The sequence below is a fragment of the Euleptes europaea genome, chromosome 10 (genome assembly GCF_029931775.1).
Source record: "Euleptes europaea isolate rEulEur1 chromosome 10, rEulEur1.hap1, whole genome shotgun sequence".
Taxonomy (NCBI): Eukaryota; Metazoa; Chordata; class Lepidosauria; order Squamata; family Sphaerodactylidae; genus Euleptes; species Euleptes europaea.
The window spans coordinates 52,177,142-52,194,087 of NC_079321.1; the positions used below are offsets into that span (position 1 = coordinate 52,177,142).

The 16,946-nt window shown below is 39.8% G+C and overlaps 1 protein-coding gene across 1 annotated transcript in view; it reads left to right on the forward strand.

Annotated features, from left to right (window-relative positions):
• The window catches only part of LOC130483428 (hormonally up-regulated neu tumor-associated kinase homolog A-like), a 104,655-nt gene that overhangs the window by 18,636 nt on the left and 69,073 nt on the right, over nucleotides 1-16,946 (forward strand). Inside the window, exons 6-9 of the mRNA XM_056856187.1 lie at nucleotides 2,668-2,803; nucleotides 4,283-4,460; nucleotides 13,540-13,759; nucleotides 15,620-15,750. Of these exons, the coding sequence (XP_056712165.1) occupies nucleotides 2,668-2,803; nucleotides 4,283-4,460; nucleotides 13,540-13,759; nucleotides 15,620-15,750 (665 nt within the window). The remainder of the gene's footprint in view (nucleotides 1-2,667; nucleotides 2,804-4,282; nucleotides 4,461-13,539; nucleotides 13,760-15,619; nucleotides 15,751-16,946) is intronic.

Genomic DNA, 16,946 nt, shown 5'->3' on the forward strand with positions numbered 1-16,946 from the left:
GACAGTTCTGGGTAAATAGCAAGAGATGCTTTGTATGCTCAATTTTGTGTCCCAGAACCAGTTCTCAAACTATACACAGCATCAGTTGTTGGTAGGGTTGCCAACAGAGATCAGTTCCAGTCGATAGAGATTAGTCCACCTGAAGAAAATGGCTGCTTTGGCAATTGGACTCTATGGCATCGAAGTCCCTCCCCTCCCCCAAACCCCGCTCTCCTCAGGCTCTGCCCCCCAAACCTCCCACCGGTCACAAAGAGGGACCTGGCAACCCTAGTTATTGGTAGTTCTTCCCTTAATTATAAATAGTGGCTCTCAGCAAGAAAATGTGAGGCCTGACCTTTACCCAGTCATGCCCTTTGAAGGAATTGGATTGTGAATGATTTGGAGCCTTTTTTGCAGGCCCAAAGAATAATTTATGTACCAGCCACATTATGAAACTGTGCTTTGTCTTTAGACATTGGTTCAATCTGGTCACAGCATAAAGCTGAGTCACAGACTGGATACACAAGCACAGCATCAAGCAGAGAAGCGTAGCCATTATATAGTGAGAAAGCTATCATGTGCTTTTCTGAGTCCATTTGGAAGTTCAGTTGGATGAACCCATTAAGCTAGTTTTATTTTTTTTTAAAAAATCATCACATCATTATTGTGAGCATACTGCTGGGATTTTTCAGATACACCTTCGGAAATGTGAGGCAGTTGCTCCGTGACGTGGCAAGAGAACTGGGCGCCGTTTATGCAAAGCCTCCCCTCAGCTCAGTTTTTACTGGAAACTGCTGGCATAGTTGTTCTGGGTTGGCTTAAATTCACAGAAAACTCAGACTGCCTAGCTAAACATACCGTTAGGTCACCCATTTCTAGCAAAAGCAGTGCACTGATGTGCCAAGGTAGCTCTGCGTCACTGCTCTCCTATACCTATCGTATTCCCTTACAGCCCAGGTCAAACTGAGTAACACAGAGATGGTGAGTGCTGTCACCCAGCAACTCTACAGCTGCCAGTGCTGGGCAAGGGCCATGAGGGGATGTATTCAAAGACAGACCGGGGGGGGGCACTTTCCCAGCACAGAGCCATTGAGGTCAGTTTCTGGAACTAGAACTAGAGCTGGGGACTCGAGCAGGAGCCTGAAGTGCAGCAGGCAGGAGGTGATGCTCTGTTGACCGGGTCAGGGCAAAAGGCCAGACTCACTCAGATGTGTTCCAGGCTTGGCTAGCCTAGAAATGTTATACTGCCTGCCAGTCGCAGGGGCTGATGCTTTGCACCCCTATTTTCTTCTGTCTTCAAAGGACACTTAGGGGCCTGAGCACTGGCTGTCCTAAGTATCTCACTGGTGGATTATGAGGGCTTCATTATGCCCAAATCCTTGTTAAGTTAGCAGAGTGCACAAAGGCTATTGTGCGCAGAGAAGCTCATCCAAACCTCTGTGTGTGCCAGGAACCAAATTGCTAGGAGCCTTTTGTCTATTTAACTAATATACTGCATTTATTGTAGGAAATACATTCCTGGATAGGATAAAGTATAGTTGCCTATCTATTCTAACTAACTAGGATGGAGGGAGATCCAGGACATGCATCCTTCCCTCATGGTGGCAAGATGGACAAAAGTGCCAGTGTGTGTGCGGAGGTGAGGAAGAAGCAGGAAGGAAGGAAGTTTCCCTAAGAGTAGCAATCTACATATCAAAGGGATAGTTCAGAGCAGTAGAGAAAGGATGACCCAGTGTCTTGTCCCCTCTATCTCTCTGACTCAGTAGTCTTGTCCCCCTCTGGAGTCTGAGGTTAAGAGACAGAGCAAAGTCCTTCACTTCCAACACTCACTTGGCTAGATTTCAAAACCAGTTCACAGGGCTCTTGGGTTAAGCTCTGGAGGAACTTAGGCCAGTTGGATGGGCTACAAAATCTCCCCATGATTCATGATTATACTTATACCAGTGTCAGTTTTGAACATGTGTGGTTTTTTCCCCAAGAATAAAGATCCATATACCAAAAAAGGCTTAAGACTCAAAAACCTAAAAGATATAAATAAGGCCAGGCCAAGTAAAAGTATACTAAAACATTCTTCAGACATTCTTATCCTGATCTACAAATACTTTGATCCTGGTGATATTGTGGAGTAAAAACAGTAAAAACAGTTTAGCGTCTTCCTGGCTAAACATGGATGTGTGATACGGTTGCCAGCTGATGGTCGACACCTGGTGAGAGTCAGGGGGCAGGGACATGGGGCGGGATGCCATCACCATGAGAGAGTTATGTCATTTCTGGGGGAGGGGGGAACCTGGAAGTTATGTCATGCTTCTCAAGGAATCACCAGACACTCCATGGTAAAATCATAGAGTCTCTGGCTATCCCTAGAACAACATGACACCAGTTCTGGTTTTTCCCCCAGAAGTGGCATCATGCCATCGCACTAAATGATTTTTTTTCATTAATTTTTCTCCTGCGGGCCAACAGAGTGACAGCATAAAGTGGGAGTTGCCAGCAGAGATCTCCTGCTATAGCATCCCTGGGTGTAGCCCACTCATTTGGTATGGTTTCAGTTTATTACATCCTTGAAATAATATTAAGTGAGCTAATGGATATTATGTAAGTATTCTAGAGGAATGTACCCTGACTGTCAAGAACGGGAATTTAATTAATTACATTTGCTAACAACATTTTGTTGGCATTTGTGCACAGAAGCTGTTCATTTCATATACTCCTTCCTTGAACCTGATCCAGCTAAAAGACCTGCAGTTAAAGAGGCAATGAAGGACAAGTGGCTGAATGATGGTAATATCAGGAAACCACTGAATTCACTGACATATAAAAACAGGTAATCTGTTTCAAACTTTATCTCCACTGTTTTTCATCTTGAGAATAATGGTTCCTAAGTTTCAAGTCAATTTAATTACTTCTATTTTTATTATTAATCAACACAGTAACAAACAGAGAAAAACAAAAAATGCAAATAAAATAATAAAAAAGAAGAAAATAACAAAATTAAATGCTTTCAATTATTATTAGACAATTTGGCTTGGATCCCTCAAATGGCAAGGAGAAACATAGTGCAGCTCTGCTTGTACAAAATCTTGTGCAACAACTAGCAATTCTTTTCCTATGTATAATAGTGCACAGATCTTATGCAAGTATAAACAGAAGAGGGGATACAATAACTTAGTACAAGAGGTTTCTACAACTTTTCCCCCTTGCATTTCCAATTGCTCAAGTAGTCTAGCACAAATGGAAAATCTGAACTGGATCCAACCCATTGACTTACAGTTTTATCAAGATATTTTTGCAGCTTTGTCAACTATATTTGCATTACTTATTAAATCACATTTTTTCTATAAGTTCCTAGTGTTAAAGGTTTGTCAAATGTAGATTGCAAAGGATATAAATAGATTCTAAAGACCATAAAAGACATCCACACTCACTTAATTTTTTCCTAAATCAAATTCATGAGTTAGTTTTTCCAGCAAAGCTATATTCCACAAACACTCACACCATATATCAGTTGCCATTCTTGTTGTAGATTATCTGTGTTAAGATATGAAAGATCTTACTGCTAATAAGAATAATTTTATTTGAGATTTATTTCCCAATTTCTTACTCGCCTTGGTAAATAAATTTAACAAAGCCACCTTTGGGTCACATGTTTGATCTGATTTCAGAATGTTGTTAATTTGATTATATATCAACTTCCAAAAAAAGGGCAAGTGTGTGTTTTGCAGTTTCACCACATATGAAAATATGTACCTATATTGTTATAGTTAATTATAGTACTTACATTTTAAAAAATCTGGCTACATGTTTTGTCAGGAGATCTAATAAAAATTAAAAACCACAATAATATAAATTCAAATAAATTTACATGAAGGATAATAATTGCAAAATATTTCTTTTAAATTGATTTAAAAATGATTTAAGACATACATTGAGTATGTTATAGAGATACCTTACATATTCTCTAGTGTGATACAAAAATTAGACAGTTCCTGACCAAAAACCTTTTAATACTGAAAAGGTTAAAAGAACTCAGAGCTCTCTCAGTCCCATCTACCTCACAAGGTGCCTGTTGTGGGAAGGGGAAGGGAATGTGATTGTAAGTCACTCTGAGACTCCTTAGGGTGGAGACTCTCTTCTTCTGGTGGAACCCCCACTGATTGCATAGAAGATTCCACCACTCAAAAGAGAGAGGAAATCACTTCATATACAACCACCAGACTTGATCTTCCAAATGTGCATAAGGAGTAAAGTGGTGACAAGCTACATATAGTAATAGCATTAGTATAAACACATTGTCTTTTTTCAGACTTTGCCCTGCTGACCTGAATCCTGTTGTTTTGAGTTACATGACAGAAACAATGGAGTTCAGCCATTCAGATGTTGTAAATGTGTTGATAAATAACAAGCCCTCTTCTGTAATGGCTGTGTATTACTTACTGCTGAAGAAATTTATTACATATCAAAAGGAACACAGGACAATGAAGGTGAGACATGAATTAATAGAGTTGTGGTCCATAGTTCAAACCATTTATTGTGTCTTGAGTCTTTATTCCAGGGACTGGAGGAAACTCCTGGCTTTCTAGGGTTCTCTTCATTGGTTTCCACATGGCTTGGGTGCATATGTTCTCTGAAGTTGCATGAGTAGATTTAGACATTATACTGTGTATAATATATAACAGTAATTATGCCAGTACTGAAAAGCCGTGTCACATAAGTAACATGCATGAGCATTCTCAGGAAACACAATAATACCTGTAGTTAAGAGGTATTATAGTAAGCAATTGACTTCAGCTCTTTCCCAAGTGAGATTTGAACATGTTTTCACATAAATTCAAATTTAAAAGGAAACTGTAGTGTAAGTATAAATTGCGATGGTTGCCAAACGAGGTATTCTGCTCGGTAAATAAAACTTTGCTTCAGATTATCTAGACTGTGTTTGCCAGTCACTAAATGGACTCCCCCATGCTACACCACAAAGATTTTCTCAATGTAGGGAAAAAAAATATATTGGGGGGGGGGAATCTTACAATAGGAAATGAAATGTTATAAAATATTGTCCTTCTTGTCTTCTACATGGAAGTTCAAGATGTGTACTTCATATTATTTATGTGTGTTATATGCTGTTAAGTTGCTTCTGATTTATGGCGATCCTAGGAATTCATGACCTCCAAATCATCATATCAGTAACAGCCTGAACCTTGCTCAGGTCTTGCAACCTGAACTTGGCCATGGCTTCCTTTACTGAGTCCATGCACCTCATGTTGGGTCTTCCTCTTTTCCTATGCCTTCAGCTTTTCCTAGCATTATTGTCTTTTTCAGTGACTTTTGTCTTCTCACGAAGTGACCAAAGTAAAACAGCCTCAGTTTAGTCATTTTAGTTAAAAATATTTGTACACCTTATTTTTTAACATGGACGATTGGATTATAGCAGAACGTTCTTAAAGCCAAATCACGTCTGTCTGTCTGTCTGTCTGTCTGTCTGTCTGTCTGTCTGTCTGTCTGTCTGTCTGTCTGTCTGTCTATCTATCTATCTATCTATCTATCTATCTATCTATCTATCTATCTAATGTAACCAGTACTACTTAATGGGCTGACAACTTAGTCATAAATGATTTCAGTTAAGCAGATAGGAATTGAAAATCTAACCTTTAAAATGTAAATAGGGCTGGAAATACTTGACCAAAACCAACTTTTCTTATATATGGGATTATCTTTTGGGTTGTTAAATTTAGTGGGGGGGGGGCGCTGATAGAGATATTTGATGTTAGGTTTAGTCAATCAGTCACTGTAAGAGTAGGAAAATGCAGACAGTGTTTTTTTTAATGCCATGGTCAGCCAGAGCTCACGGGCTAGGCTGCTCCTTGACCACTATTTTAGAAATCGGTAGACAGAAGAGTAGCTGTGCAGAGAATCCCTTACTTTGGGGGTCTGTAAAACTGAATCATTTTGGTCAATCTGCTTGAAAATTAGGAGGTCTTTAGATTAGAGGGAGGGCTGTGATCTGTGCAAATAAGTGCCAATATATTGTCGAAGGCTTTCACGGTCAGAGTTCATTGGTTCTTGTAGGTTATCCGGGCTGTGTAACCGTGGTCTTGGAATTTTCTTTCCTGACGTTTCACCAGCAGCTGTGGCAGGCATCCTCAGAGTAGTAACACTGAAGGACAGTGTCTCTCAGTGTCAAGTGTGTAGGAAGAGTCCAACCCCTCTCTGACTCTTCCTACACACTTGACACTGAGAGACACTGTCCTTCAGTGTTACTACTCTGAAGATGCCTGCCACAGCTGCTGGCAAAACATCAGGAAAGAAAATTCCAAGACCACGGTTACACAGCCCGGATAACCTACAAGAACCAAAGTGCCAATATCTTTATAAAACAGCTGCTTCTGACCCTCATATACATTCCCATGGAAAATAATGATCCCAGGCTCCAGAACCACAAACAGATTTGAATCCCAAACAGGTATACCTGAAAAAAACCAATCACAGTAAAAAAAAAAAAAAAAAAAAAACCATACACACACACAACCTGAATCTGAAATTACAACAATTTTATCAGCGCCCCTAGTAGAGATCAGTATTGCTCCCACAATACTTTTTGGAATAGATTTTAGAAGATCAGGCATTATATTTTCTTTGAATTTTGGCAATAGCGTTAGGGTTAGAGTTCATTTGAGCTCTGTTTCATACTCTGTATATTTTGTGGTCTGAGGTACCATCAACCCCTTGATATTTTAGAGATGCCCAAATAAATATGTGATTTTTCAGTAAAGTGCTATTGAATGAATAACTGAAAGTGTTAAATAAGCTAAGAAGCCTTTTTAGAAAATTCTCCTACCAAAGTCATACATTTTCTTCTAGATTGGATTTCATCCATTCTTGGCTAGAAATTATATGTCCTTCTAAAAATAAATCAAATGTTTAAAAACATCCTTGGTGATTTATTTTCTTATCTGGAAAAGAGAAACCCATATACTTTCATTGGGTCCCTCTCTGGGTTGTAAAATAAAATGCAATATGAATTTAAACAAGGCACATCTTAAAACTCCAGTGGGAACAATACAGAACAACGTAGGTATCCATTGACTTGCATTTGTATCAGATATATAAAACAGAATTTTAGAAGTTTAAGACTGAAATATATTATCCTCATCTTGTCCATATTGTGGGTACTGCTGATTTATTCTCTGTGGTCCCCTAACAAGTGCTTAGTGAAGACTAAAACGTTTTAAAATCATGACTGTTTAAAATTCCATTTGTGCATAAAAAGCCAAAAGTTCTCTCCTCTGTAGATTCTTTTGATATTAACTCTTAAAAATTCCCTTAGGAATTTTCTTCCATCAATCCAAGGTTAACTTCTTTATATTGTCATCGATACTTCATAATTTTGGCTTTTAGAATCAAGACAGGCAAATTTATTTTTCCCCTGGTCTTTTGTTTATCTGAGTTATATATACAGCCTACTCTTATAACAACTTCTGATAATGAGAGCAAGCACACACAATTTCACTACTCAATGAATGCAAGATCTGAAGACATTTTTGCTGCTTCTCTCTTTAGACGTGTGTTCTATATCAAATCAAACCCTAGAAGCTAAAATTACTAAACTGAGGCCATTGTACTTTGGTCACATCATGAGAAGACAAGACTTATTGGAAAATACCATAATCCTAGGAAAAGTTGAAAGCAGTAGAAAAAGAGAAATACCCAACATGAGATGGGCTATCTCAATAAAGGAGGCCACAGCCTTCAGTTCCCAAGACATGAGCAAGGCTGTTAATGATAGGGTGATTTGGAGGTCATTAATTCATAGGGTCACCATAGGTCAGAAGCTGCTTAACAGCACATAACACATACATGCTAGGAATTATTAGCAGAGGAATCATGTAGAATAGCATGGTGGAAAGTGCAAGGACAGCAGCACAAGTGAGAAATCTGCAGAAACGATGGAAGCCCTCCCTCTTATATGAGTAGAAGTACATGAAGCTGCCTTATACTGAAACAGACCATTAATCCATCAAGGTCAGTATTGTCTACTCAGACTGGCAGTGGCTCTCTGGGGTCTCAGGCAGAGGTCTTTCACATCACCTACTGCCTGGTCCTTTTAGCTGGAGATGCCAGGGATTGAACCAAGGACCTTCTGCATGCCAAGCAGATGCTCTACCACTGAGCCACAGCCTCTAGGGTCGTGCAAAAACAAATTGATAAATATTGGGTTCAGGTTTATTAGGCCTGCTTTTTTTGGTAAACCCGGAATAAGCCGAATACTGATACCTGTAAAGGGGTATTTCAGCTTTATTTCTGGGTAGGGTTGTGCAAAATAAATAAATAAATAAATAAAGGGGTAAATTTCAGGTTTGTTGGGCCCAATTTTTCAGTAAACCTGGAATAAACTGAATATCCATACCAGTAAAGGGATGTTTTGGCTTTATTTCTGGGTTTCCCAAAATAATTCAGGTCCATTTTAGTCTATGGAGAATTTTATGAAGCTCTTGTGGGGGCATTTTTGGAGATAGAGTCACCAAATTTGCAGCATAACTGCAAGAGACACTCTTAGATGGACACCAAAGTTTGGTGAACATTGGGACAGTGGGTCCAATTTTATGGGCCCACAATGGGGTCACCCCCATCCTCCAGGCATTTGCGAGCCGAGCTGTCCAATTGGTTCTCTGGTTCAGAATTCAATGTTGCCAAGGACTGGTGGGAAGAGCCAATTGGCAGGCTGGCGACTCAAACTCTGGGGGTTCCCTTCATATCTGGGCCGCCATGCAAATTAGCTTCCAAACTAACGAAAACGGCTTAAATGCAAGAAAAATAAGGCATGGAAAGCATTTATTTTGGTGGCAAATGACATCTTGTGAACAGTCCTTTATTATGGCCATCAAGAATCTGATTTCAAGAGATGGTCATGGTGTGGGGGAAACTAAGCCTCTACTCGGGGCGACCTTCAGTTTGAGAGCAGGTTTTTTGGGGGGTGATATCGGAGCCAGCTGAAGTCATGACCAAGGCATCTCTTGTGAAGGAGATTGCTCATTCATGCGGGTGAGCAGTCTTCTTCAGAATGAAGCCTATTCAGCAGTTGTTGAAGCTGGTGCTTTTTAGTTGGAGGGTATATCCCTCCGGACAGGACTGGGTGAGCCCTGTCCTTTAAATGACCCTTCTGCCTCCAGACTATCTTTATCCAGATCACTCCACTGAATGGTGATGGAAAGTTTGGTCAGACCAAGTTGACGCTGATTACACAACCCCTACCCAAAAGGTGGCCCCAACAAAACCAGTCAAAGTTAGAAAAATGGGAGAAAGCACAGAGCTGTGCATCTGAGCAAAGGCAAATAGCCAAAACCCGGAAAAACAGAATTTCAGGTTTATTTTCAGTTCGGGTATATGGATATGCACAACCCTAACAGCCTCTCCTCAAATGACTTTGGAACCCCCTAATATCTTCATGAATGCAGCTAAAAACCATTGCAATGCAATCCTAAACATAGATACACCCTCTTAAACTCATTCACTTCAGTGGAATTAGAAAGGCATAACGCCGCTCAGGATTGCAATGTAAATGTATGTGATCAAGTTATGAGACAATTTATATATACGGATCTCTAAATCAGCACAACCAAGTTGCCAAATGTTTACTTCCAGCATGTAGAATGTTCTCACAATTTTGTTCTAGTGAGCTTTCATACAGTTAAGGGTTAGATATAAGTTTAAGGTGATGTTTTAGCTGAAAACATCCATCATCCTGGTTGTGAACTTCAGAAAAAGAAATGAAAAAGGGGCCCCATTGAGGCTATAAGATATTTTAAGTGTGTGGGGCCGGCGACTCACAAGTAATACTGAGGGCAGAAAGGTGGGATATAAATGTGGTATAATAAATAAAACAAACAAAACTACACATTCAGACTTTATTGAGTTAGGTCTGGGTACACTGGACCCAACAAAGGTTCCTCATAGCCACGCAGCAGCTGTAAGGGATAGCTTTTTTAAAATATAGGAGAGCCCAAACAGTCTCAGTAAACTGCTGTGGAAGAGGAATGGCTCCTGCCTCCGCCCCAAGCCATGTTCCCACATGGAAACAACATGGTGGTGGTGGGGGGGGTTATTTCCCTTCACATGGGATATTCTCCCACCCAGCACTGTTTCCAAGTGGGAAAACAGCTTTTTAAATGCTGGATTTTAATTAATATATAATGTTTTGTTTTTATCATTTTTACTTTGTTAGCCATCTCAGATAGGTTCCTATAGAGGCGGCATTAAAATGTTCTAAATAAATGAATGAATGAAAAAACCCTCCAATGTTTTCAGTATTTTTCTCCCAGCCTGGCTCTGATGGTAGAAGTAAGGAGATGGGAATGTAGCTTTTCTCAGCTGCTTCTGTTTAAAACAGATCCCCCATGCCCTTCTTGAATATCCCCAGAAAGGAGAGAAATGCTCACATGCACCCCAATTCACATTGCCTAGGCTTTCTCTGTAACTAATGTTGATAGTGCCATCCTATTCAGATTTATTTCAATCTAAGACTGGAATAACTCCATATAGTTGCCTATAAAACGGCTACTCTTTCTCTTATCTACATGAAATTTAGAAGGGAGGATCCTTTGGGTGAGGGGTTCAGCATCCCAGTTGGTTGGGTGGAGTTATACCCAGACAATGCGTTCACTATTGAAACCAACAGAAATGAATAATGGATTTATTTCCTGATAAAACTTCCTTTATTTCTGATATTCAACAATCTGATTCAGAATTTTTTGTGCACACCCTTGTAGATGGCCCTGGTATTTGCATAACCACACATTATACATGGCACCACACAGTAGTAGATGTGCAATGGGGGGTGGATATTTCACATTTTTCAAGTGCTAAGATATTGCTATTTGAACAGAGTGTAAAATATTATTTCCCTCAATAGACATGGAGAAAGGAAGAAGACATCTCATTCCCTCACATCAACTAAGATTTAACTGTACTTTGTTTGTCCAATAAAACACTTATCTGGAATGACCCTAAAAGTTCAATTTATTCAAGTGTAATGTCTCACTTTCTAAAATTCTGACTTCAAACAGCTGGTCACAAAAGATACTTTTCGGTATGATAGCGATTTGGTTTCATATGGAAGCATACTGAAAATTTGGCTTTTAAATGACTACAGGTGACCAATAGGGCTCCCTGCTCTGTGGTCAGATTCAAGCTGTAAATTACTGGTGAAACATAAAACATGGTCTGTACTTTTATGCACTGTGAATTCTTCAAGCAGTCTATATGCATTTTATGTGTTCTGTTGTAGAAAAAGAGCCTAATGATTACAATTTGCCATCCAAAACTTTATAGTTAAGCCTTGCAGAAATAGTGTTCCTGCCAAAGAGCTTCCTGCCCAGGTGCTTAACCAATTAGCTCTTAAGAGGCCTGGTTATAAAATGAACCACAGCAAGCTTGCTGATGCACTGTAAATAAGGTGACAGTTTGCAAACTCCAAGATGAAAATTTGTTTTCTTAACCATATGTAAATGTATGTAAATCCTGAGAGACACTTTGATTGCATTTGGCTAAATTTCTAATGTCATCTCATATTCCCCATTAATGTAGTATATGGTTTTAAGAGGGCTTTAAAAGATTTAAACCAACTGAGTGCTCCTTACAGAAATTCCTTAAAAATAATGTGTAGGGTTTTTTGGGTTTTTTTTGCAACTGTTTGGTTGCAATTTAAAATACGTTTAAGCATTGGGAGAGCCATATAGCCTATACATTGCTTTTATTTTGAAGAAACGTTTAATTGGGCTTGCCCAACAAGGAATATCTTTGCTTTTTTTAAAAAATGGCCATCAAAGGTTAGTTCTGCTGCATCTCATTGGCTTCAGAGCTCAAAGTAGAGTTAACTGTTAGGACATATCAGGCTGTATTTCTATGAGGAGGACTAGCATGGATAATACACAGTATACTCATAAAAGTTCCAGGGTATTTTTTGGGAAGCCATGAGTAGGGGTGTGCATTCGGTAAATCCGAACTGGAAAACAAACCCTTTTTGGTATTTTTCGGTGGTTTCTCTATGGTTTAAAAAAAATGGCGGCAATAAAAGGGAGTTGAAAAAAGTGAATTGTTTGGCATAATTTGGGGCCACTTTGGCCCCACCACCATTTTTGTCCCCTGCCTCCCCTCCCTCTCCCCCCTTTCTTACTGGCTGGTTGAGCCAGATCCCTACCACCTGCAGACTCTGGACTTCAGAGACTGCAGGCAGCGGGGATCTGCTTAGATCCACATCCCCTGTGAGATTGGAGGCTATAGTGGATGCAGATCTAAGCACTGGGTTAGAGCCCAGCACTTAGATCGGCATCCCCTGCCACCCCAAGATCGGAGACAACAGATGACCCCCACATATTTTTCAGGTTTTATCAAACCTGAAAAAATTCAATTATTCAGAAAAGTCAAATCATTTATATTCGGCTTTTTTGGCTTTTTGAAAGTTTCCAGGTTTAATCATCCCGAACCTACAAAATACTGGGGGGGGGGGGGATGGTGCACAGCCCTAGTCATGAGAGTTTAAAATGGTATAAAACCAAAGTAAGCATGTAGTCTAGACATGCCATTAGAAAATATTCTCCATTAGTCTGTATTTTTCAGATGTTCCTCTTTGATGCTGTGATAAACTTCTTAAAAAGGCAGTGGAAGATACTTTAAAGCCAGCCTTCCAAAACTTTCAGGGGAATGTGGATTACACCTTTAACAGTGCTAACCTAAACAGAGTTACACCCTTCTAAGCCCTTTGGACTTTGAAGGGTGTCATTCTGATTACAATGGCATTTTGATTCCCCTGAAAGCAATGGAATCTCCTCAGGCACAAGCCAGCTTAAAATAATGCATTTTAAATTAGTCAGCACTGTATCTGATTTCACTGCTTTTAATGAGAGTCCAAACTGATTTTTTCTTGTTGGTGCCCCATGCCCAAAGAAAGTGACATTAATTGGAGCACTTGCATCCCACAATGCTATGTATATGCCACAACCACATTTTGGCACATTTTAAATACTAGATGTGTATTAATTCTTACCCCAAAAAGGTGGCTCATGGTGAAATTTTGTAAGGCTCCTGCATAGGTAAGGGATATTATAAGAATTTCTCTCTGCCTGTCAATGGCTATTAGCCATGATAGCTAAATGTAACGAGTTTCTCAGAAGCATCTCACTGGCTGCTGTTGAAAACTATATTGCTAGACTAGATGGATCTTGGCCTGAGACAGAAAATAAATTCTTCTATTTTTATGACTAGCCTTTGTGATTTGTTTACATTTTGAAATACTTTAAATAAAAAATAGAGGTATAATTACGTGGAAATAACAGTATGTGCAGAGTACACTTGGGAACAGGAGTTTCATATAACAACTCCAGTTTTTATACCACTCGCTTTATTGCATATAGATTATTAATTGCAAAAATATGAATATTCAGTCCCATACTCTGCAATCACAGTGCCAATATTTGCAGGACTAAAGTCAGCTACCAAAACTTCCAACATTTAATTTGTCATCTGATCTTCCTTTTCGTTTATGGTTATATCACCTGTGTGTGTTTGCAGAAGGAAAGTGCACCTAAAAAGCTTGATGGTAAATCACTTGGAAACCTAAGTCAAAACGCTGATATTCCAGTTTCTCAAAAGGTAGAAGAAGTTGCTGCAGAAAATCTGAAAACTTATGACAGTAAAACATTTCCTTCTGTGCTGAACACAGAAACGCCTTATACAATCCAGGAAGATGAAATTGCCATTACCTTGGAAAACCAAGAAATCTTACCTGAAGGTAAAACATATTGCCTTGCTAATCACAGAATGTTATACATTTATGATACTTGAAGGGAATGGGACTGTGATGAAAAGCAAGGACAAAATAGGCTCAGCATTTATTCCCACATTACATTTGTTACTCAATCATGCCCTCAACAATGATTGAAAAACATAGGTAAATGATGTAAATGGGAGGTATTATCAGCTACTACAATTAACATATATGTGAGTGAATTAAGCGCAGAACTGGTGAGACGCTGGGAGGTTCATGATTGGGCAGTACAATCCTAAAAACAGTTTCCTGAGTGTACACTCCATTGCTAGATCGGTTCTTGTAGGCTATCCGGGCTGTGTGACCGTGGTCTTGGTATTTTCTTTCCTGACGTTTCGCCAGCCGCTGTGGCAGGAATCTTCAGAGGAGTAACACTGAAGGACTGTCTCTCAGTGTCCTTCAGTGTTACTCCTCTGAAGATGCCTGCCACAGCGGCTGGCAAAACGTCAGGAAAGAAAATACCAAGGCCACGGTCACACAGCCCGGATAGCCTACAAGAACCGATGAACTCTGACCGTGAAAGCCTTCGACAATATCCATTGCTAGAGTTGCCAAACTTCAGGTACTATCTGGAGATCTCCTGCTATTACAACTGATCTCCAGCCGATAGAGATCAGTTCCTCTGGAGAAAATGGCCACTTTGCCAATTGGACTCTATGGCATTGAAGTCCCTCCCCTCCCCAAACCCCGCCCTCCTCAGGCTCCACCCCCAAAACCTCCCGCCCCTGGCGAAGAGGGACCTGGCAACCCTACCCATTGCATAGACCTTACTACGATTCCTCTCTGGGGTCATTCATCATCCTAGCACAGTTTTGCTAATTGTAACCAGGCTCTCTGCACTGTTACGGCCTTTGAAAGTAAAAAGATGGTCAGAAGACATGTATTCATCATTGCTTCTTCAGAAGACTGATAAGAAAGCCAGCTCCCAGGTTTCAGCCAGAAAAATGGGAACGAGAAGGCTGAGCTGCCTCCACACTCCTAATATAGCACCAGCACAAAATCAGGGCCCTGCACAGCTTTCAGTTTTCTGGGATGGGAGATCATAGCCCATCTACTTTGACCCTTAGAGACATTTCTCACTTCACACTTATACTTGGGTTTGAATATCTAAATCTCTTGAAAAGTGTGAAGTTTGCATTTATGTAAAATTCAGTTCATTTTACTTTAAAAGATGAGGAAGTAGGAACCTGAACCTTTCTTGGGCAACATTTCTATGTTTTAAAGGGATACACCCCACATTTTACAGTTCACACTAGTCAATAAGTCTTGTACTGATAGCACTGCAAATGTATTTATAAGGTATGAAGAAGATGTAAAACAATTGCAATAAAATGCCCTTAAAATACTGTAGGTTTTAGGGCAGGTTGTTTTGTTGTTATTGTAGCAGTTTTGCAACCTGGAATTCAACGAGATGGACTTTACTGAATCTTGTTTCCCTCCGAAACAGTAACTGCAGACTATTCTGCCTGAAGGCTGACCCTGTGTGTAGCCTGCCTTCCTAACCAAAAAGTGTGTGTGTATAATTAGCACTAGTTTTCTTAGAATGAACATAATTGATACCTAGTATGCCACTTAAGGTCAGTGCAGGTAGTCCTGGACAAGCACCTTGGAAGTTCCTGAAGCAGCATCTCAATCCCCACATAGTTGTAGACTGTGCCAGTATTTACTTGCATTCTCATTTCGGAAGTCCGCCTTCCAAGACATCACACAGTCCTACTAAATTCTAGTCTCCAAAAGGAAGTGGAAAACACCTTTTATATTTCTGTTTTTGACTGCAGTTATAATTTCTGAATGAATTGATATGTATTCTTATGTTCCATTTAGTTTCCAAGTTTGCGGACAGAGAATTAGTTCATTTTGAGCCTCCTAAATCACCATGTGAACCACTAAATCGCACCTTGTTGGACCCTCAGGAAAATGTGGAAAATGTTAAAGACGTTGCAGAAGCCAGAAAAGTATATTTATCTGAGGAACCAACTTCTACTGTGGGAAATAACCCGGCATATTCCATCAGCGACCCGGTTCAAAGGTCCTCGACGTCATGTATGAGTAGGCAAACACCAAGGTCAGCGACTGAAAACAGAATTGTCAACCAGAGTCCTTTGGCTTTGCAAGATACAAGAGTCAAACAACTTTTGAAAACAATGGATGAGAACCTTCCGGTTCCAACATGGCAATATCAAGAAAAAGATAGCAGTACTCCCTTGGTGCTGGAATCACCACAGCTCTTACCAAGGCTAAGACAAGTTGCCCTGAGGGACACCTTAACTAAAAAGATCTCATGGGTGGGACTGTCACAGCAACAGTCCAATGGCTCCTTTCCATTTTGCACCAGAGGGTCAAGACCACCAATTTTCCCCTTGACCCAAAAACAAACACTTATGGTAAGAAGCCTGAAGCAATCAAAAGAAAAACCCAAAGGATTTTTCAACAGTGGAAGTGTTAGAAGGAACTTTGTCCAACTCAAACATACAGCTAAGGATATGGACCTGAATCTTCCGGTACTGTCTCTACCCTATCAAACAAAGTCAGGGAAAAAGTCTGAAATTTTAAGGCTAGATTTCACATAATTTCATGGAAAGAGGGACATTAAATGGGAAGTGGTGATGGTCTGTGTTTATGTGCAAGACAGTGAAAAACAAAGAGTTTGACATACAAACCAGAAGAATGGAGATGAGGAAGGAAATGGGGAAGGTGTTGTTAACAGAGAATGCAGAAGAAGTGGGCCTCGGGTATCTAAACCAGGTTTTCAAGATGGTAATCCAAGAGAGAAAAACATGACACATGAAATATTGAAATGGTTGATGGGTAAACTAATGATCATGAGCTGACTGTTTTCCCATTTATTTATGTCAATTTTAGCATGCTTTCAGAAAAATTGGCTCCCAAATCAGCTCAGATCAATATAAAACTAAAAAAAGCAACAATTAAAATATAATTTTAAAAGTGCTTGCGGAGGGGGTTCTCATTAAAGTCTGGGCTGAGGCACAATGTGCTTCCTCTTGACCCTCTGTCCTTGCCGATAAATGTTGGTAACCAGGAAGAGGAGATTAAAACTTATTTTCACACACCCACAAAATTCTGAAATTTGTGCCAAATCGTTAATGTTTAACTTTTTTTTTAAAAAAGTCCCAATCCCTGAATTGTTCTG